At 41.0% G+C, this 23,148-nt stretch overlaps 1 protein-coding gene across 1 annotated transcript; it reads right to left on the bottom strand.

Moving 5' to 3' along the window:
* Nucleotides 1-917: 917 nt before the first annotated feature.
* On the bottom strand, nucleotides 918-5,218 carry LOC131251807 (pectinesterase/pectinesterase inhibitor PPE8B-like). The gene is made up of 2 exons (XM_058252768.1): nucleotides 4,322-5,218; nucleotides 918-1,880 (listed from the first exon to the last, which is right to left on the bottom strand). Exons 1-2 carry the CDS (start codon nucleotides 5,148-5,150, stop codon nucleotides 1,183-1,185), a joined length of 1,527 nt encoding a protein of 508 aa, XP_058108751.1. The 5' UTR covers nucleotides 5,151-5,218; the 3' UTR covers nucleotides 918-1,182.
* Nucleotides 5,219-23,148: the final 17,930 nt, after the last annotated feature.

The raw sequence follows: 23,148 nt of genomic DNA, 5'->3' as shown, positions 1-23,148 counted from the left end.
GGTCCAAGTCGAAACCCAGTATAATCTAGGCACTGAAACTCAGAAACGAATGATCCGAGCCATGCAGATGGTTGGCCACGTCATATACATAATCTGGCACACATAATCAGGCAAGTGCACTCCTCAGGTAAGCCACACTGTCGAAATCAATGGATGGAGAGTGATCTGGGCCTATGTTTAAATATGGCTTCTTGATGTGTGGGTCAATTTGATTTTATGCCATATAAATTCATGATGAGGGTCCACCTTTTGCACGTCGTGGACGTCTTATGTTACATACTAGTGGGTAAGGTGGTGCAACATGTATTAAAAAAGAGTTGAATTTTTAAAAATAAAAAAATAATTTTCTTTTATCTTATAAATTTAATATTGGTTTAGTCTTGTGTAGAAAAAAATAATAATTTAAACACGTATATTAAAATAGTTAACTAATTTTTTGTAATGAGAATTAAAGATATATGACTGTGTGCAGAGGCACAGTTGGGATACTTTGTTTTTCTCTATATCATTAAAATCTCATACATATACACTTATTAAGAGAACCGTCATGCACTAAGATAATAATAAACAAGCTTAACTTATTTCTATTTTAATTAAAGGAAAAATCTATCCTCTTTATTTTTCTCTGATTCTTCTTTTATTTGGAATTAACAAGTTTGGATTAGCAATCTTAGTTGGTGCACCTGGTTAAAGCCATTAAACTTAAAAGATAGTTGATAATTTTAAATAATTTTATTATTATTTTTGTTTGTAATATTCAAATTTTCTGCAGCTCTTGGGTAGAACCAACAATATATTCTACTTTTCCTCCGTATAAAACCAATGACTCGTATCAATGCTTATACTAACTAATGCACTTCCATTTCATTTCCACTGCCAAACACCGCTCCAAACACCAAAAGAATACACTTAGAAAAAAAACAAAAAATAAAAATGTAAGATACAACCAAACTCACATGCATGCCATCAGCTCATGTATTTGCATCATGGTTTAAATACTCAGCAACTCGGATCGACTCGCTCATCCTTGAGTCAACTCGCAACTTTCTCGAGTTAGGTGTGACTCAGCTGTCGAACTCAATCAGGTCCCACCGAGTTCGAGTCACACCCAACTCAGATGAGTCTTAAAACCATGATTTACATATAACTACTCTCTCACAACCCTGCCCGAATCTTACACACCTATACCATCAGACCCGAAGTGTATCTGACACCCGTCGCCGGCAACCAGAGATTCCCATCAATGAACTGTGAGACTGTATAATTGCTCGCCTGAGTCGACTCGTTCATCTGATGAAAACCAGGCCACTTGACTCGGCTGCCCAGACTCGACCCAGGCCCAAAATTCATATACTCACCATAGTAGAGGGTATTCAATGCAAAGTCCCCATTCCACTCTAACCACCCTTCAGGCCTTATCACACCACCAAAATAAGATTGCATGAAAACGGTACGTGAATACTCCTTCCATGGCCGACCGAGGTATGTCAGAGTCGAATTCTGCGACGTTAGGAGATCGGCATCTGCGCTAACATTGCAGTATTGGATTGAAAAGCCTGTATTCTGATTTGGGTCTTTCCGGCCTTGAGCTGTTATGGTGTTCTTTTGGTTCGGTAGCGGCTTGCGGGCCCTGATCAGGCAGTTCTGAAAGACGACGGCTCCGTTCCCAAAGATGAAATCGACGGTGCCGGTGATAGAGCATTCACGGTAGAATTGGCGGAGGGAGTGAGCGTAGAGAGTGTCTTGGTATCCATGGATGCCGCACCGATAGAAAGCAGAGAGGTCTGAGTCGGAGCGGAGTGCGACCGCCTGGTGCTTCTCTGGGCCGGCCGTGTTCTCGAATGTCATATCTCGGGCTATGAATCCACGGCCAGAAACAGCTGTAGAGACGGATGAGTTAGCGGGTTATTTCAAATTTGGGAAGACAGGGATAGACTCAGTAATTACCGGGTTGACTCAGTTCACTCATTGGTGAAGAAGATCATAGATCTAAACCGTTCATTTCAACAGCCACCTCTAAGATGAGCCTCTGGACGAAACTTTCATCCATTGGACCATCCAAATCATAGATAACTCACCTGAAATGCTCATTAATTGGATGGTTGAGAACAACTGTTATCAAAATCGTATAGACCATCGAATTAATGGAAATCGAACGTTTCATATTTTGGACCATTGGATCCACCTCGATTTTGAATGTGGCCCATTCAAATATTGCTCTTCTAATGGACGGCTTGGATCTCAAAGTACCTCCACTTACGAGTTTCTGTAAACCGTCCGTGAAGATTGGCCAAAGCCCTGCTGATCGAACCGGTACCATTATTCTGGCCAACGTGGCACTTACGTTGGAAATCGGCACCATGAAATAGATAGGTCCCACCACGGAGATCATCGTCCTTGAAAATCAGGCTGATCGCTTTGTAAGTGGGCCACACCTGTTTGTTGAGTCAGACCGTGGATTTCCTAATAAATCGAGCAGCCTGATTTTGTAATTAGGTGATGTTTTGACGGTATTGATTTCCCCCACAAGTGCCACGTTGGCGGAAAAGATGGTACGGAACCACAAGTTGTGGACCTTGCCCTGTAGGTGATCAGTAATCCTTAACAAATGGCAGTTGGCCCACGTTCAAGTAATATGAACCGTTGGATAGAAGGGCCCAGCCCAGAACACCCTCCCCGGATGATCTAAGGATGAGACGTTTCCTTTCTGGCCGTGGAAAAATACAACCTAATACGCAGGTCCAATCCCAAGGCTGGTGTGTGGTCCACGTGGCTACATGGACGGATGATCAGGAGCGGATTGCCTGAAAACCCTGCCACCAGGATATCCCCAGTGGCAGGATGTATATATTATATCCACGCCATCCATCCGTTTTGCGAGATCATTTTAGAGCATTAGCCCAAAAACTGAAGCAGATCCAGAAAACAAATGGACCACGCCCAGGAAACGGTGGTGATTGAACGCCCACCATTAAAAACACTTATTGGGGGGCCACGAAAGTTTGGGATGAAGTTGATATTTGTGTTTTCCCTTCATCCAGATCTGTGTAACCTTATGAACGCATTAGCTGGAAAAAACACATCACGGTGGGCCCTAGGAAGGTTTCAACGGTGGGTGTCACTATTCCCACTATTTCCTGTCCGGTGATCCAATTGAGCTTTGGATGTACTTCATTTTTCAGTTCATGCCCTCAAAGGAACTGGAAAAAGGGATGGACGGCATGGATTAGAAACATATACATTAGGGTAGGCCCCACAGCGCCTGCCAACAGGGTCACCAGGGAATCCGCTTCCGGACTGTCCATCCTGAGGTGGAACTTTACAAATATCACCGGATAATCCAGTCCGTCCGATTTGCACCCGACATTGTAAAGAAAAAAAAGAAAAAAGAAAAAGACGCTAACGTCCATTGTTCATCCGGAGAAATGGACGGATAGGATGGCTTGATCAGGGGTATTTCGAAAATCAGTCATCAGCTGTCAGGCCTCCAGATAGGCCCACAAGCTGGACCTGCAAATCAATTTCTCTTTTAACCCATCCTCTCTAGCAGTCCTGATGGAGTAGTACGTGGGACAGCTGACTCCTGGCCTAGCCACTAGCCAGCCACGCTCCTGGCTTGGGATTAGTTTTGAGCCATCGGTTCAGATTGGGCCTAAAACTCAGGCCCTGATGAAAGCTGAGGGGCAAATAAGTCATTTCAACCGAAATAATCTCGAAAACGTTCTTTAGCCTACCTATCCCTCTGAAGACCAAACTTGCTTTGTCTGTAACATCCACACCGTCCATCAAGTAGGCCCTAAATCCATTAAATCACAAGGTGTGGCCCAACTAATTTTTTAATCAGGTTGAGGTTCGGACTGCCCTTTTTACGGTGGAGGCTACCCAATGAACGGATTTGGTAGATTTAAATTCCAAAGTGGGCCCCACACAACATCTCGAAACTTTCCTTTGTGTCTCTCTGTTCTCCCATCGTTCCATGTGATCGGGTGGATTTTTTTCCCAGGTCTTAACATAAAAGGGCTTTACCCAATGGACGGATCGGATGTCACACGAACAGTACGATGGGCCCCACCGATCTAAGGCTATTATGGAGGATTTCAGATCTCTATTCGTTCTATGCAACTACCAACTGGCAGTCATTTAAAACATGGCGCCAGACGCCACGTGAAATCTGAAGCAAGCCCAGCCGGGAGAGGATGGAGAAACCAAATGACCCTTTTACCCCTACCCTCCCTTCCCTGTCAACCCTATCTTCCCCCGAAACCAAGGATAAGAACGTCATTATAGAAAAAAGCAGACCAACAGAAAACCGGGTTCTTACCGAAAGTGGCGGACCGGAACGTCGTCCAACCATCGACGAAATTCCGGTTAGAGGAAATTACGGTAATGCCCATACCATCTCCAACCATCATTAGATTCCACTTCTTCTTCTTAATCTCCACATTCTCCCTATACACCCCTCTCTTGATATATATCACATACCGGCGCATGTTATAATCTGGCGCCGCAATAACGGCATCCTTAACGGACGTGAAATCCCCACTCCCGTCAGCAGCCACCGTCACGTCCGGGGTCACCCCGCTTAACGGAGCCTGTAGCAGTCGCCTCTCGCCGGGCTTGATCCACGGAGGGGGCCCACCGGAAGAGCCTCTGGAAGGCCCCTGCCGGACCATCCCCAGCAGTTCGGAGACCGTGCCCGTCAACGTCTGGAGGCTGCCGGCGACGAGGGACTTGACGTTGCCGTCAGTGCCGTCGAAGCCATCGAGACACGTGTCCTGGTTCCCGAGCGCGGCGCTGAGCCAGGTCTTTAGATCGGCGGCGCTGTTGCCAGTGCCGTTACCCTTGCCGTTAGATCCGCCATCGGCGTCCGAGAGGGTCCAAGTCAGCTCGTCGTTGGAGAAGTCGAGGAGGTCGACGCAATCGTCGACGGCGTGGGAGAGGCGGGAGTCACCGAAGTTGCTGGCGAACTGCGAGAGGAGGGAGAGCGTCTGGCCGACCTGGTCAATCGCCGTTTTAACGGCTGTGGAGAAGACGGAGGAGGGGACGGAGAGGAACTCCGTCGGGACGGCGTGAGACGGGGAAGGCAGGGAGAGGAGGAATAGCGTTAGGGAGATAACGGCGAAGAGTGAACGATTTAGATGGATAGCCATCCGGTATTAACGACGTTAGATGAGTGGGAGGGGTGGTTGGCGTCGGAGATGCGGAGCTTCGCTTCAGTGCGAGCTGCTTTATAGAGTTTGTAAAAGTTGCCGCGTCGGGGGTGATTATGGTGACCTGGAAAGCAGTTGTCAGCAGCACCCCCAAGTTAGGTTGGGCACACCGCGATATATGTGTTATATCCACGCCGTCCATCCGTTGAACAATGCTCATTTTAGGGTATTAGATTCCATGCTAAATAAAAAAATAAAAAATAAGCCGATTCAAAGCATAAATGAATCACACCACAAAAAACAGTGAAGATTGAACTCCGACCGTTGAAATCCTTCTGGGACCTGACCTTGGGAGCTGGTTTAATAGCAAATAAATATTACGGTGGGCTCTACGAAAGTTTTACAAGTGAATGTTTTTAACCCGTATGTTTCTTGTGGCGTGGTTTACTTGAATTTTAGATATAACTCTTCCATGATGGCTCCCAAAGATCGGGCATAGACGAAGGGAAAGATACGCCATAGACGAGGGGAATGATATTTTTGGAAGGAAGCAGATTGGCTGGTGTCGTGCGAAAACGAGCGATGACGCTTCGCGAGTTGTGCAACAGTTCAAAGGAAATCAAAATTACATAGGACTAGAGGTGTACATCGGGAGGAACTGAGTCGAGCTGGCCTTAGCTCGACTCGGCTCGAACGAACACCGGCTGACTTCAGCTTGAACTCAGCTCTTGACTGGCCAGCTCGGCTTGGTTTAGTTAACAGCCCGGGTCGAGTTTGTCATCGAGGCATTTCCACAAACACTTAAACTGCAACTTCACAATTCTACTGTTTGCGAAACAGAGACAATGGTCTTACAAGTGTTTTATCAAACACTTTCTAAATAACATAAAAATCCAAAACAATAAAGAAATAAAGAAATAAAAGTATTTGTTTAATGTACATACCTTATTAGCCACTGGCCAAACCTTCCCTGCCACTAGCCAAACCTTCATTGCCACCCGCCACATTTGTGTGAGTCATTTTATCAAATAGTTGATAAGCAACATCAATGATAAAGTAACCGAGTCACCAAACTAGTGTAATCCGAGTTCGATTCAAGTTGGATTCGATCCAAGTCGAGTCGAGCTGGGGTCTACTCGAACTCATTTTCAAGCTCAAAAAATCAGCTCGAACTCAACTTTGAACCAAGTTGAATCGAGCTTTTTTGAGACGAGTCGAGCGAGCTAACCGAGCTAGCTCAATTCATGTACACCCCTACATAGGACCCATGATGATATGTTTATTACACGTAGTGTTCATCTATTTGATTAGATCATTTTAGAACATGTGCTATAAAATGAGTCATTTCAAAATATAAAGTAGACCACACTACAAATATCAGTTAAAATGCTCATAGGGCATACTATAATGTTTATTTTTCATCTAATCCATTCATAAGGTCACATGAACTTGGATAAAGAAAAATAAATATCATATTGATCCAAAACACCAATAGGATTTCAATGGTATATGTTCAATCTATAAAAGACTCCTCAAATCAAGCACAAGATCCATCTTAGCCTAATTATTAGGTTGAACATCTGGATGTAACAACTAAAAATTTTCTGTAACAGCTAGGCAAATCACGAATCAAAGTTTTGTAACACTTAGGCTTATTTTTAGTTTTACTTCCTAAAATAGATTCTGTATACTTATATATTTTCATTCAAACAATTGTAAAGAGTGAAATATTCTTCCCCAGTAGCAATAAAAAAATTAGTGTCAATATTTTCAAACTTTATCACAATCCCCCTTTGCTTTTCGAAGTGTGGTCCATTTAATCTTTATGTCTTATTTTTTGCCTCAAGCCTCACACGAGCTTGCCAAATGACATAGGCTTTGGATATAACACATACCTTATGTCAGTGCTCTGTAGGCCCCACTGTGATGTATATGTTTTATCCACACTGTCCATCCATTCTTAAAGATCATTTCATAGCTTGATACCAAAAAAGAGGCAGATATAAATCTCATGTGGACCACACCACGGGAAAACTGTAGCAATTGAATGTCCACTATTTAAATCTTCTTAGGGCTGATCGTGGTGTTTATTTGATATCCAACATGTTGATTAGGTCATACAAACCCTGGTGAAGGGAAAAAATAAATACCGATTTAGTCCAAAACTTTCGTGGCTTATAACAAGTTTTTAAACGTAGGAGTTTAGTCAACATTATGTGGTCCACACATCATGGTGGGACCCACAGAGTACTAACTACTAGCTAAGGTTCACTAGCCAATCCGTTCCTATGATCGGTCCTATGATCGGACCCATAGAACTTGGTGACATCAACACACCAGCCAAGTCAGTGGTTTATGATACACTAGCCCATCCGCATCCTTTTCGGGGTGTGTGTGTGTGTGTGTGTGTGTGTAAGGCACATACATCAAAGTAGGCCCCATGGTCAAGGATCCACCCATCAGGATCCACTGAAGCTGCACCCTTCTTGGGCCAAGTTGATTTCGTGGGTGCAGCCCCCTTTGGATCGGACTCTTGTTTGGCTTACGTCTTGAACATGAGCGGCACATATATGCATGGATGAATATTACATGATCATCTCAATGAGAACATTGTATTTGTTGGATGGGCTTATCACATCAGCTACATGTGAATGTGAAGAAAGGTCTGAGTGGGCCACTCGAGTACAAAAAAAGTTGAGACGAGCGGGTGAAATTCTGGCTGTCAGATTGTAAGCAGGTAACTTTTCAATAATTCAAAATAGTAGATTGTATCAGAAATATCATTTAATTTCTTATATAATTTTAGGAGTTGTTTGTTTTTCAATTTATATTGTAAATATAAATATAGTGTAAATTAATCATCATTACTTACACCCGTGATTAGGGCTCAAATTCAAAACTTGACAATGACAACTCTCATGTTTGGGTGTAAAATAGAGGCAGGAGAACGTTGCCCAAAATTGTAGGGTCCACCTGATGTATATGTCATATCCCTATCATTCATTTGTTCTACCAACTCATTTAAGGGCATGGCCGAGAAAATGAGGCAGATCCGAAGCTTAAGGGCTGTGTTTGGGAGCGTGGATTTAGAAACTTTTGGATTTGGAACCATCTGGATTTGAAATTCCCTAGATTTGGGAGCCTCCAATGCAAGTTCTTGCATTTGTAAGCTAGGTGGGGCTCGCTATAGCCCATCCATTTTATCACTTATATTAAGATATGAGACAAAAAAATAAGACAAATTTAAAACTCATATAAGCTATGCAACAAGAAACAATAAGGATTGAACTACTACCATCAAAACATTAGTGAGAGTATGAAAGTTTTGGATCAGGAAAATATTTTTGTGCTTTCAATTTATCCAGCGGGATTGACTTTATGAACGGTTTAAGTGGGTATATAAACATTATGGTGGACCTTAGAAATATTTCAACTGTGGTTATTTTCCCCTCTACCCTTTTCTCTTTTACGGGCCATTTGAGTTTTAAAACTACCTTAATTTTTAATTTCATGTCCTAAAGTGAGATCGTAAAATAGATGGAGAGGTACTTCCTAACTTCCCTCTTGAGGCACTTCAGGGGTGACTGTCTTGCCAAGAAATGGTATTTCTCAAAAATCATATTCTATCTATAATTCTAATACGAGGAAAGGAAATGTTGAAGTCATGCACAGTCTTCCACTAATGTGTGTAGCAGTATTACACCATTAATATTGAAAAAAATCAAAATTTGTAATTACCAAAAATAATAAAAATTTAACTATATTAAAATTTTTAATTCTAACAAAACTATTTTAAAGCTTAATTTGTAAAAATAAAATTTTCAAATAAACTTATGATAGAAGAGTTCTGTCATGATTAAAAGCTATTTCTAAAAACGAAGAAATTTTAAAACTCTAAAAATAAGAAAATATTATAAAAATTGAAATTATTAAAAATAATATATATTTTTCTTAAATTTTTGTTTTTGAGCTAAAAGTGCACGTTTTCTAGTGAAATGGACAGATGTGACTCATTCTGTAGGGCCGGTTTATCTCGGATGGCCTGTTATAGCAAAGATTAATAGATTTAGGGGTCCTATAATGATACCCAGATAAAAAGTTATGATCAGTTTACAATTAACCTTCTTTTGATCTAACCACACTGAGAATGTATCCATGTCATGTCCTACATCAAATTCCCTATGTGATAAATACATTTTCAATTTCTTACTGAAAATAAAAAAATATACTTGTGTCAATTTTCACCTTGACTTGAACGTTAGATGGAGATTTGAACTGTTTTGTGTCACCATTAGTTCATCTTTGGTACAGAAGCTATGGCCTCATGCATCCAAATTTTAACTTTTCAACGTTCCAAAAGTGTAAGATATATTAAGAACACGAACAGTTTATGTCATCATCTAAAACATCTATATAATTAAGTTATGAAAACCCACTCCTGTACGGTAGCTATGGTACAGTGGACAAGCATACCCTATCAAAATCCGCCGTTTTTCATCTGCACTGACGCCGTTCCAACAATAATGAAGATTCAAAAAATTGGTACGAAACATGAGACAGCTATATCTCAGTACACTAGAGTAAACTCAATGGGTGATGTACTGCGTCCGTTTGTTTTATCAGAGAACTTTACAGCGTGAGCCCAAAATTGAAACATACTTAAAACTCAATTATGCCACACCAAAGGAAATGGTAAGGATAATGTTTCCACCGTTGAAACTTTCCTAGGTCACACAATGATGTTCATTTGTCATCTAACATGTTAATAAAGTTAAATAGACATGGATTAAGGAAAAACATATATATCAACTTGATTCAATACTTATGTGGCCACCAAAAAGTTTTCAACCATTCAATTCTCAGTGTTCCCTATAGTGTGTATCGAGATTTGTGCTGCGGAATCACAAAAATATGAATCTAGGATAGCAATCTAAGAGCAGCAAGCAAACACAAGAAAACACAAAGATTTAATGTGAAAAATCCTTGCGAAAAAAAAACTACGACACAAGGCGACAGAATTCCATTACGTAAATAGAAGTTACAAAGAGATATGACTTACCCGATTCGAACAGCTTGGAATCTTACCTTTGTTACACTATTTAGAAACCCTAAAACCTTTTTAGAAACCCTTAAAACTCCTTTAGAAAATCTTAACATATCTTAGAAACCTATTTATAGTTTAGGAAACTCCACTTAAAAGCACCTCTCTTAAACTGTCTCAAATTTACACAATCCATGCAAAATCCTTGCAACATTTATGTAATCCTCGACTATTCGAGCCATGTGTTCAACCAGTCGAGGGACCCCTTCGACTGGTCGAGCATGACCCTCGTCCCAGAAAACCCAAATATCTCATTGCTGAACTTCAAGTCAAATGGGCTCCGACCAATTGATGGGACCTTCGATTGGTCTCTCGATTGGTCAAGCAGTGCAATGAAATAAGATTTAAGACATCTGATTTATAATAGTGTGCTTCATTTTTGGTATCATGCCTCAAAATGAGTTTTTAGAAATGATGGACAACATGGATGTAATATAAATACATCAGATTGGATCCCTCAGTCAAGTTCACTGATTTGTATTGAAATTAAATTGTCAAAATTATTGTTTCAGTTTATATGTACGATAAACTAAAAATTAGACGAATTTGATCATTTGAGTACTTTCAGATTTCTGCACCTTTATTTGACGGTTAAAAATGAAAATTATTTGATATATCTATTTCAATAAAATTGTGTCCACGAATCATATGATAGGGTTGTCCAATTAATCTGATTTTGAGATTGTGACAGGAAATTGGATGTTACAACTAGTTAGTTGGTGGATTAATTGGTTTTAACGTATGCCATGTGGACAATTAATTAGTGTACGTTTTTGTACGACTGTCATGCTCGGCAGGACCTTCCACATGCTAAGATATGAAATATAGGCTAACTGTACCTGGTGGGGAAACCTGGCATTAAACTGATGATATAGACAGCTACACAGCTGGAGTTGGTTGCCTTGAAAATCATAAATTAGAAGATCCTGGACCTCCCCAAATTGCCCAAAAACAAAGTTCAAGGAAATGGTCGATAATAAAATAATAAAGACTTATATAATCAAAGTGCTGAAGTATTTAAATGTAAGATTAGTTTCTCTAAACCCCATCTACGGTGAGACATCATATAAACGGCTTGGATCGTTCGATCATGTCCTGGAACTAATTGTTATAGTTTCACATATTCCAACTGCCATATGAAGATGGAGCTTCAGTCAACCACTTGACACGTTCATGGCAAGCAGTTGTGGGATCCAACCCATACATCATAGGGGTATAGGGCCAACAATAAATATCTATTTAACCATCAAATTAATGAGCTATTATAATTTGATGAGGTCTAATCTATCATAGATTTCAAGATTTTAGGTAGCAGTTACACCCAGATCCATAGATTTCAAGATTTCAAGAATAATGGGCTATGTATCAAGACCCTTTGCATCTATCACTAACCATGCATCAAGACACGAGATAGTACGCTTTAGTTGATGAATGAAAAGTAAAAGCAAACATTAGACTACAATATCAATTGCATGGACAGATGTTAAAATTGCAAATTGATTGCATTTCTTAATTTGTATTATGTTTAAACGGTCCTTAGATCGGCTATTAATTGGCCATTTAAGCCATTTACAGGATATGGAAAAAAAAAAAATCTGTCCTTGGTTTCAAAATTTTGGCTATCCAACAGATAAATAGATCATTTGTTGTCTGAATGTGTGGGCCCAGGTTATACACGGATCCAATCTCATACACACATGACAACTAGATTTGCCTTTGGTTTCAAAATTTTTTAGCTATCCAGCAGATAAATAGATCTAAATGTGTGGGCCACGTGATACACAGATCCACACCCAAATCCATAGTTCAACTGGCAGACTAAGTGGAGATACCTCGTTTCAACACTTGAGGACTTGGCATCGATCCCTAGTGGGGGTGGCTAACATGGAGTGTGTGTACTGACATGGGTGTGTACTAACAAGCTAACCGTGAAAAAAAACAAAAAAAGAATGTGTACTAACAAGCTAACCGTAAAAAATAAAAAAGAAATTTTTTTTAAAAAAAGTGGCAGAGCTTAATATACATTTAAATTCTCATGCTGGCATTTTGGGATCTATTCTTCGTTACTAAAAATAGTAACTTTTAACTTTATATGCATATTTGATTATGTAATGATTGAATTTTACGTATGCATACATTTGATTATGTAATGATTAAATCTTACGAATGCATTTGAGAGCCGGTAAACCTCAGTTGATTGGGAGTTGAGTAGCTGTTACTCAGGCAACAACTTAGCGGGTGTTGCCTTTACTGTTGGGGGCTATATGTTTTTTCATCTTATTTTAAGATATTATTTTAAAACTTTAAGTACATCGAACACACCACTGGAATAAAAAAAATTGATAAGTGATGAACAACCATTAAAAGCTTTTTGGATCAAGTTAATATTTACATTTTCATTTCATCTATTTCTACAAATAAACATTACAGATATGCTTGTGGTAGATTTTGGAAAGTTTTTAATGGTAAGTGTTTGATCGTCACCATTTATTGTGGTGTGGGTCACCTGAGATTTAGATGTGCTTAATGTTTGAGAAGGGAAAACTAAATGGACAAAGAGAATATACGACATATCATCAAGGTGGCCCTACAGTAGAGGTGACATCCACGAAGTTGTTATCCAGGTAACATCTAATCCACACCCAATTAATGGGCCAATGATATTTATATGTAAACTAGTCACTAAGTTATGGTCTTTAGAAGCTACATTACTCTTTTAAGCTATTTTAGTACTTTATCAAGCTTCCCTCTTTTCTTCTTCTTCCAATCCTAGTTATCCATGAAGTTATTTATCACCTATTATACATCCCAATCTAGGCCATTGAAGTTCTTGGCCCCATTTTGGATAAAGTTAAATCACACCAATAGTTCCAACTAACGACACTACCAAATGGGTAGCAAGGGTCCAAATTCCATATTTATAAAATTGCGAACTACCCAATGACATTCATGTACTCGATTATCTCTATTTGACCTTTTAAATTTGATGGGTCTCCTTTAAATTATGGGATATCTCAAAAATTAGTTGTATACGGAACTCAAGTGGGCCATACCTTCTAAAATCATGTGAAGACATGCCTAAAATATATAAAATCACTTGGTGGGGGCCACCTGAAATTTGTATGCGTCTGAAACTTGGTGTGACCTCTCATCCAAGTGGGACACACATAATGGATGGGCTGAATTTCTGAACCACATCTCGGTGGGCCCAACATAAAAGAAATCATCTTACTCAATTTTTTAACCCAATTAAACAACTTTAAGCTGGTCGGATACAGTACAAAATAAAGTACATCTGTAATGTTTTTGGCTAAAGTTATGTAAACCAACCACTTGTTTCTAATACTGGGATCCACCTACTGGGTAAACTAGATTTATTTTAGGGAAAGAACATCCATGCCGTCTATCAAAGCATCGAAGCTTTTAAAAGGATTGATTTCTGGTTTTGAACTCTAACAAGCATGGGTTCCCATCCTTTTGCCGACCCTAGCATTGGTGTCGCCGCACGTTGGCTCAGCAAATCTATACCGTTGAATTCCCTTTCCCAAGTGTCCTCGCTGATGTGATATTAACAAGTACATCATATGACATGTAACAACATGTTTAGCTGCTATCCATGAGGTGGGACACACCACGAGCATGGTCTGACCAAAAATCAGGCCATTTTACTGTCAGGCAAGGCGCAACTTGGGTGAGAACACGGAACCAGCGATGTGGGTAGACCCTGACTGTAGGGCCCACCTCGATGTATGCATTGTATATCCACACCGTCCATCTATTTTTTCAGAATTATTTTAGTAAATGGTCCACCTGAAAGTTTCCTAGCGTATATTGAACGTCCAACCTATTGATAAGGTTATACACATCTGAATGATGGGAAAAATAAATATCTGTGGTGTGGTTCACCTGAAAGTTATATCTACTTCATTTTTGGGATCGTGGCCTACAATAATCTGGAAAAACAGATGAACGGCGTGGATATACAATACATAGATAGAGGTGGGACCCTACGGTCGGGGTCTCACCCATCGCTGGTTCCCGGTATCACCCACCCAAGTAGCGCTCCATCAGGCAACCCATGCCTATTCGTTGAACATCGAGTGTTTGCCATTTCCAATGCTTTCATTGTATTTACTCTGGCCGCATATGATGCTCGATACACAGGCACATAAAAATGGTACACGTAGCATGTATTAACTCAAATTAAACCGACTAAAAAAGTTAGAAATTCAACCATCCAAACATCTAATTCATGGATACTTGTTCGAAACAAGAACATTCGATACATTTCATTTTAACCGTCTAAAATTTCCAGTGATCTAATGGAAAGATTGTCAGATAATAGTAATATTTGTTTGTGATGCATCTAACAATAATTTGGACGGTTTGAATTAATTGCATATGCAATTTCTCAGAATTCCGAATTGCCTGCCTATCATTCATGACAATCTGCCAGAGTACCAAATCAAAGTATTTCTCCTGTCTTGCGTTTATCCTTGAGAAAATTACCACTGTAGACCCTACCTTTTATCTAGCATCTTTTATAAAGAATCCAAAACTTACCTTCCCAACTTAGACCTTTTACGTACGGACAAGCATTGAGGACGAAAATACCATCCTATCGGTACGGTTATAATTCGTAGCTATAGATAGAAAGGAAAAATCACTTGAAAAGCAGGGGTATTTTCGTCCTCAAATGTTCTGTCCGTACGTGCAAGTCTAAGTTGGGATGGTAAGTTTTGAATTTCCCATAAAAGACGCTGGATAAAAGGTGAGGTCCACCGTAATAAAAGGTGAGGTTCTCTTTGGTCCAGTACATGGCCATGTACAGAGAACATGTCTTGTCCATCTATTTATTTCGTCCTCTCCTGCTTGTAACTTCACGTGATTGATGGTGTTATCCATTCACCATTAAAAGGCTCCGCAAATGGGCTATTGTCAAAGATCAAATGATCAGAGTATCCTGACCATCTAAAAATTGTCGCACAAGAAATAACGGATCAGATTTTTGTGATTTTGTTAGAGGTCTCAAGTCCAACCCTTGGTAGTTACCGTCCAACCAATGGATAACTTCCAACCTGTCATGTATATACAGAATCCAACTCGTCCAATTGGTTGAGCCCACATTGATGATCAAATGGTACAAAATTTCACCCAATTCACAGATCAGATTGACCACACTTTTATTTTATTATTTACCAGCGGCTATGCATTATTTTCTATGGCGCGGCCTAACCAGCGAGTGGACCGGGATTCTGTACAAGGTGACCTTGGTGGTGGCAGGACCAAGCAATTAGACAGGTTGGATTTTAACACAGGTAACAGGTTGAAAATTATCCGGTGGATGGATGGTAACTGATTGTCCAACCAGTTGGACTTTAGACCTTTCCATTTTGGTGCACCTACTTTAAATGCTTAGGATTCGTGTAAAAAGGTGAGTTTTGTTCCTCGAACCATTCAGGGTGGTCCCAGATGAATGAACGGCTCGGATAATTAATTTTCCATGTGCAGCTTACAGCAAGTGGGACCGTGGGGGACCATCTGTCCCCGCGTGTTTAATATTCAGCGGACGATATTTAAAGAGCCATTTGTTCATCCGCAAACGCGTCTAATAAATGCTGCGTGCTGTTTTTACTCCCTCTTCCCAACGGTCTCTTGAAAGTCATGTCGATGATATTATGGACACCTGTCTCAGTCGTGACCTGGACCGTCAAAATCAGGGGTCCCAAATTCCTCTATCTTATCCGCGGTTGTTTTTGATAAAAGGGTGTAACGTCCTGGAAATCGGAGATTGTACATGTACTTGATTCTCGAGTTTCCGAGGTCACTTATAACCGGTTTCGTTAATATGCACTTAAATCAAGTTTAAATACGTAACTGGAAATTTTGTATAACACGAGGCAAAATCACGCAAGTCTACTGAAAAGGAAGAGATCTAGTATATATATACAAGTCCAAAATATAAATGGGTCGCACAAGGCGTTGCTCAACCAAAAACCACAAAAGAATAATACGTCCAAAAGAATAAATCTGAGCCCACTACTCAGCGATCCAAATCCTGCCTATCAAGCCGATGGAGAACTGCCCATTAAATGGAAGTAAGACAGCTCTTCCTCCTCGTCTAAGCTCGTGCCGCTAGGCTCCTCATACTCTTCGTCACCTGCAACTACGAGAGAGTCTGGTTGGTGTTTTAAAACACCGTCCCAGAGTGAGAATGAGTAATCAACTCAGTGGGTGCTATTAGTCTTAAGTCGTAACAAACATCAATTATATTATGAATTTAATGAAAGACAATCATTCAGGAACACCTAACTAATCTTGTTAATGCATATGCATGATAGATGATATGATGCATGCTCTCGCCACAATACTCTTTCGAGCGACTTCATCTAACAATCGCGTATGACCAATACTCCCTCAGAGCTACCTCGACTGCTGAGTCGTCAACCTAGATAGTGCGATGCGATGATAATGTTAGCCAAGTTCTTAATTAATTCCATTCATCCAGCAAGTTAGAAAACTGATACACCCCACGTATCAATGCCCTGAACTGGTTGTGAGGCCAAGGCCCCCCAATGTGTGAGGCCGAGACCCCGCAATCCTTAATCCAGTCGGGTTCCCCATCCCCGACTTCAAACACATGGGGAGTACCGAGAGAAAGGGATCGCTCGCGATCACTACGGGGAGACGCGTCACCTCAGCGTAGGCCGACAGCTCAGACATAATGTCCCATTCCACCATGCCCAGCTCACGAGATGTGGATCGATTTCAATTTGATTATTGGTGGGCTACAACGGTTGTAGGGTATTCCAGGTTCTATACATATGTAAGCAAACGAGGTTAACAAACAAGGTTGGTCAGCCAGTAGATTAGACCGCACAAGTCCAGACAAGTACGTCGCAAAACGACATGGGGTGCAAGCGACCCATGTAGCCTAACTACTGTCGCCCACACGCACTCGCCTAAATCCATGGGTCAAGCCTCGAGACGGTCCTACCAATGGGACCACCTTCGCTCTCCTCGTATTCCTGACCAACCCAAGGGTGGGGGTGGTAACTCATAACATGTCAACTATCAATAAATCATCTAGCATACACAACATCATGTTCTCATACTTCTCAACATACAATTCAGATTCTCCTAGCAAATAAAGCTAGCAATATCATGAACAAGGTGTGTGTGTTAGCTGTGTGGGTTAGTAAGGACGTTAAGCACTTCCTACATCCCTCAGAACCAAAATGCACAAGAATCAAGGAATCTTACATGCTATAAGACACATCATATGAGAGATCAAGCAAGACAAAACATGTAATCATCCATGGTAGCCGAATCATGTGAGAAGTACGAACAATATCACATGAGAACTAAACAAGCAAACAATCCCATACAATCCTCAAGCAAACATCCAAATCCTAGGGTTTCTCTAAATTCTCCAAATATAGCATCCAAGTAATCAAAATCATTAGACTCGTAATAGAATTGGTGTTAGGCCACCTAAGGATAATAGTCCGTACATTCGGATAATTGAAGACTTAGAAAATGACCTAGGAGCATGGATTTTTGGGGTCGAATGGCCGGAATCCCTAGAGCACACATTTGTATGTTAGAATCCCATGTAAATTCCTCTCATCTCAAAGATTTCAAGAAAAATGGGTGATGGATTTTACCTAAATAATCAACGAAATGAATGAGCGGTCGCGGAGGAGGGTTTCTTCTTGGAGAAGAGGTGGGGAGTTGTAGGGTTTGATTTCCTTGGGCCCCACCTCGATCTAGGGTCTACCTTGCTCACCTTCACTCTCTCTTTCTCTCCTTTCTCTCTCTCTCTTCTCTCTTTACTCTCTCCTTCTTTCTCTCTTTCTCCCCTTTGAAGATGAAAAATCGTATGGGAAGAGGGGTGCCCCAAATGAGGCCTTTTTATAATGTCAGATTTGGTGTAAATGGCCCCAAGGGCTAGGTTTTTACTATACTAGACTTATGGGATGGTCTTTCTAAGCTCTAGGGCCTACTATGGGGCGTAGGAGTCGACACCCACCGTTGGATAGTTGGCCCTAGTGATAATCTACGCATGGACACAATCGGCCCGCCATTTGGACGCGCCGATCGACAAATATGATTAGAAGTCTGTTCAACGATCATCGATGGTCGATCGGGGCCACGGCTATACGGATATGAGAAGGGAAATATCCTTATTCTACATGTAAAGTTTGGTCATAAACTGACGGTCCAAAATCTTCAACTTTGCATAAAAGTAGACAATCTAATTCACTTAAGTTTCAACTTCTTCCTTTAAGATATTTGCACTTCTCATGCATCGACCTTGTAAGTCCAAGTTGAGCGATCCGACTCACGATCTCGACTGAATGTCTCGTAATGGACATCAAGCCCAGTGAGACAGACATTATTGTATAGGTTTGGAACTAGTGGCCCACTAACGAGCGGTGTAAAGCTTGTTCAAAAAATCGGGGCATTTCTGAAATGAATTTGGTAGTGAGATTTTGCGTGGGCAATGATTAGGGTTTGGATTAACTACGTTTATAGTGTGGCCTATTTATAACTAGTAAAAGTGGAGTTTTGTCATGATTACTCTAAACCGTCGGTTTTAAGCTAAAAGAGTAACGGGGTTGATTTGGTCTATTAGCTAAGATCCGGGCCTCATCTGACTCGGCTTCGGTTAGATATTTAATTTGGTTATGATCGTCTTGATTAGTTAGCGATGGGCCAGTTAGAGTTGGGATCTATGTAAGTAAATCATGGGGCTAAACCTGATGTTCCAATATTCGGCGGATTCGTTAGCTTCCTACGGTTTATTAATAGGACTTATGCAGTTCTTTACTGGTACCAACCCTATATAAATTAACATTGAGTGCTAATGGTAATTAAGTGGTATTATAAGTTAATTAATAAAAAAATTCAAAAATTTTTGGAAATCCAAAACAGTGAAAATCTAAGATATTACAAGGGCTGACAGATGATGAGTGAGAGCTGATTAGGTGCGGCACCGGGCCTACCCAACTCGGTGCAGCCCAGACCCAGAGGCCCACCTCAATGTATGCATTGTATTTCCAAACTGTCCATTCTTTTTTATAGCAAATTACAGCCATGATAATAATAATAATAATAATAAAGTAGATCCAAATCTTAGGTGTACCATATCATAGGAAAAAGTGGTGATCGAACCATTAAAAGCTTACTGTGGGTAACAAAAGTTTTGGATCAATCCAATATTTGTTTTTTTTTTTTTTCCTTAGTCGAGATCTGTATGATCTTATCAACAGGTTGGATGGCAAATAAACTTTATGATGTGGGCCCTAGGATTTTTAAATGGTGGTTGTTCAATCATGATTTTCTTTTTTTTCCCATGGTTTGGTGCACTTGAGATTTAGATCTGCTTTATTTTTGGGTTCATGCCGTAAAATAAGCTGGAAAAACGGATGGACAGCATGGATATATAATAGATACATAAAGCTGGGCCCACGGTCAGGGCGGCACCTTGGTAGATGAGTCCGGGGCCGCAACTAATACGCTTCCATGCTGAGTAATGTTGTTGGGACGAGGATCCTGGCCTTCCGTTTTGCCAGCTAGACCAAAAATAAAAATAAAAATAAAAATAAATGAGGCGGATCCAAAACCCAAGTGGGCCACACGAGAGGAAAACGTGGGGATCAAAACTTTTATGGCCTACGAAGGTTGTAACTATGGCCGTTCAATCCACACTGTTTACTCTCATGTGGTCCAGTTGAGTTTCGGATCCTAGGCGCGGTTTCCGTGTATCCGGGGTGGGTGGATCCCTGACTGTGATGCCCACTTTGATCTATGCTACTTACATCCAAACCGTCCATCCATTTTGAAAGCTCATTTCATGGCATGGCTCCAAAAATGAAACAGATCAAAATCTCATGTGAACCACACCACAGGAAACAGTGGTTACTGAATACCCACCATTGAAAACTCCTGAGCGCAGGCAACCGCGTCCGCTTTGTCATATTGGGTTATTGCATTTTGAGACCCACATCTTGAACGGCCCAGATTGATGTGCATGTCTGCCACGTGTACGGTGGATATGTGCATGTGGTCCACTATACTCTGACAATTGTGACGTAATTCCTATTTTGTAACAAAATAATTTGGAGATGGTGGCGGATGTTCGTTAGATCGTTGCCATGAATGGGATACGGTTGAAAGTCAAAGTCAACAGAAGATAGTATCTGTACGGTGGACTTCAAAATGGACGGTCCAGATGAAAATGGATTCGAGAAGAGAAACTGATAGCCAGGATCATCCTTTTGTTTTGACTTTCAATTGAAGGACATGTGCAGGTAGGACCCAATATATGGACGGACTGGATTCACATCGGACCTGCCACGTGTTAGGTACCGGACAACATAATTCTTCCTGATCCAACGGATCATACCCCACCAGCACAACGTGATATATGTGTTTTATCCAAACCGTCCATTCATTTTGAAAGATCTTTTAGGACATGAACCCAACAAAAGAGGTAGATCGAAGTCTCGAACGAAACACACCAAAGGAAACAGTGAGGATTGAATGCTTACTGTTGAAAACCTATTGGACACAGAAGTTTTGGATTAGCTGATATTTGTATCTTCCCTTCGTCCAGCTCTACGTTACCTTATGGACAGGTTGGATGGGAACTAAAATTGATAAAACTGATAGTGGGGCGTAAAAAAGTTTCGACGGTGGAGGTTATTGTCACCACTGCTTCCTCTGGTGTAGTTCACTGGAGGCTTCGATCCGACTCTTTTACCGGTTTTCGCCTTAACATGATCTTTCAAAATGGATGAACGGATGGGATAAAACATACATATCACGGTGGGCTTCGAAGAGCCCTGACAAGACCGTCCGTGTCTAGCTAAGTCCCGGTGGAGGTAGTACCCAATCCGGTGAAAGTGACATCATTGGACCAAGATCCATGAAATACGCAAAATGGGTGATACCAATGATTAACGGTCAGTATTCAAATGGGAGACTCAACGTTCAGGATGAACATTCCATGTGATTCTTGGACCAAGGCCCATCTACAATAGGGCCCAGAAGATGAACGGCCTTGGTCATCCAGCCATGGCCCTGTCTAGTCTCCACACTGTAAACAGTGGCTTAGGGTGCGTTTTTTTTTTTGTTTTTATTTTTCCTTCATTTTTTTGGGGGTGTTAGCTTGTTAGTACACACCCATGTAGGTATTTTTGGGGGTGTTAGCTTGTTAGTACACACCCATGTCAGTACACAAACTCCATGTTAGCCACCCCCAGCTAGGGATCAATACCAAGACCTCAAGTGTTGAAACGAGATATCTCCAGTCAGTCTGCCAATTGAGCTATGGATCTGGGTGTAGCCTAAGGCGTGTTTGTCAACACTGAATTTTGGTACTTAACACGAAATTGGAAAAATGTCCCGTGTTTAGTGGTATTTGTTACTGCAGAAGAAAGAAAGCGCTGGCGTGTTTGGACTGTGGGATTAGAAGAGATTGGGTGGGATGGGATAAAAAAACATAATTATTACCCAAGACAGGGATTGTCCCTTTTGCCATGGGATAAGATTAATTTCATGCTTTGTTAGTAATGCGATGGCACATTTAATGGATATACTCACAATCATTTAAAATTAACAAGAATAACACATGTTATATCTAAATCGATCATTTGTTTTGTTACCTCATTTTATGGCATGGGTCTAAATATGAGGTAGATCCAAAACTTATGTGGCCCCAAAGAAGTTTTCAATGGTGGGGTCCACTTGAGCTTTAGATTTACCTGATTTTTTGGCCCATGCTCTAAAATAATCTCGAAAAATGGGTGGACGGTGTGGATATAGCCCACACATCATGGTAGGACCTACACAACTTGCTAACATTGAGTGAAATTGGCACAGGACCAATGCAATTCCATCTAATCCAATACCAAGCTTTTCCATTCATCCCAAACATGGAGTGGAATTGGCACAGGACCAGATGAATCCCACCCTACCTAATCCCTTCTAATCCCACTGCCCAAACACGCCCTAAGTGGTTCTGAATTTTTTTATGTGATAGGAGTCTGGCTTAGTGGTTAACGCGGAATGCGCTCCCTGAATTTTTGCTAAATAAAATTTTTTGCTTCTGCTTCCAAAATTACCCTCACCTTTAAACCATCCGTGCAATACAAAATCAATTTCTAACATGTGAAACTTCTTAATGCCCCACCATGAGTTATGTGTTTGATCCATGTTGAGGGTCAAATATTGCATATCAGACCCCAGTCATTGCCAGGATTTACAAACATAGTATTGTTTAACGGCCTGATTTAATTATATTTGTGATGCAGGGCGTATTCACGAGCTTGGACGGGAAAAGGGTACTAAAAGCATGGATTTAACAGTCTAAAGTCACTAAGGCAAGCGACGGACCCTAGGAGACCAAGATCGACAGATTTGCATGCCAGGGATCCAAGAAAATCGAGGAATTGAAACTCAAGTAGCCTGAAAAGTGTCCAGAATGCAAGATCATAGGGTTCCCACCATCCGATCAGTTCGAAACTCCATACGTGGCCTGAAGAACATAAATGAACCATACACGTAAAATTTCATCCATTGGATCGCTGTGGAATTGCCCCAAAGGACATATCAGCCCATAAAACCATTGATTTTGGGCCCGCCTGCTATCCAGATGTGCTTGAAAATTGGTCTCAACGCGTTAAATGAGCTGACAATACGGATGGACGGAGCGGATTTTTCACGAACATCTCCGTAGGACGGATGTGCATCACGTGTGCACGGTACACAAGTGCACCAGCCGTGCACGGTATTCCTCAAAGTCGGTCAGCGCACGCTAACCGACGTCTCCCTCTCCTTCTCGATCACGCATGAACAGCGGACGGACAGCGTCCGTCCGTTTTTCAACAG

The sequence above is a fragment of the Magnolia sinica genome, chromosome 7 (genome assembly GCF_029962835.1).
Source record: "Magnolia sinica isolate HGM2019 chromosome 7, MsV1, whole genome shotgun sequence".
NCBI lineage: Eukaryota > Viridiplantae > Streptophyta > Magnoliopsida > Magnoliales > Magnoliaceae > Magnolia > Magnolia sinica.
Note: the sequence above shows the minus strand (reverse complement) of the source record. Positions and strands in the feature narration are given on the sequence as shown.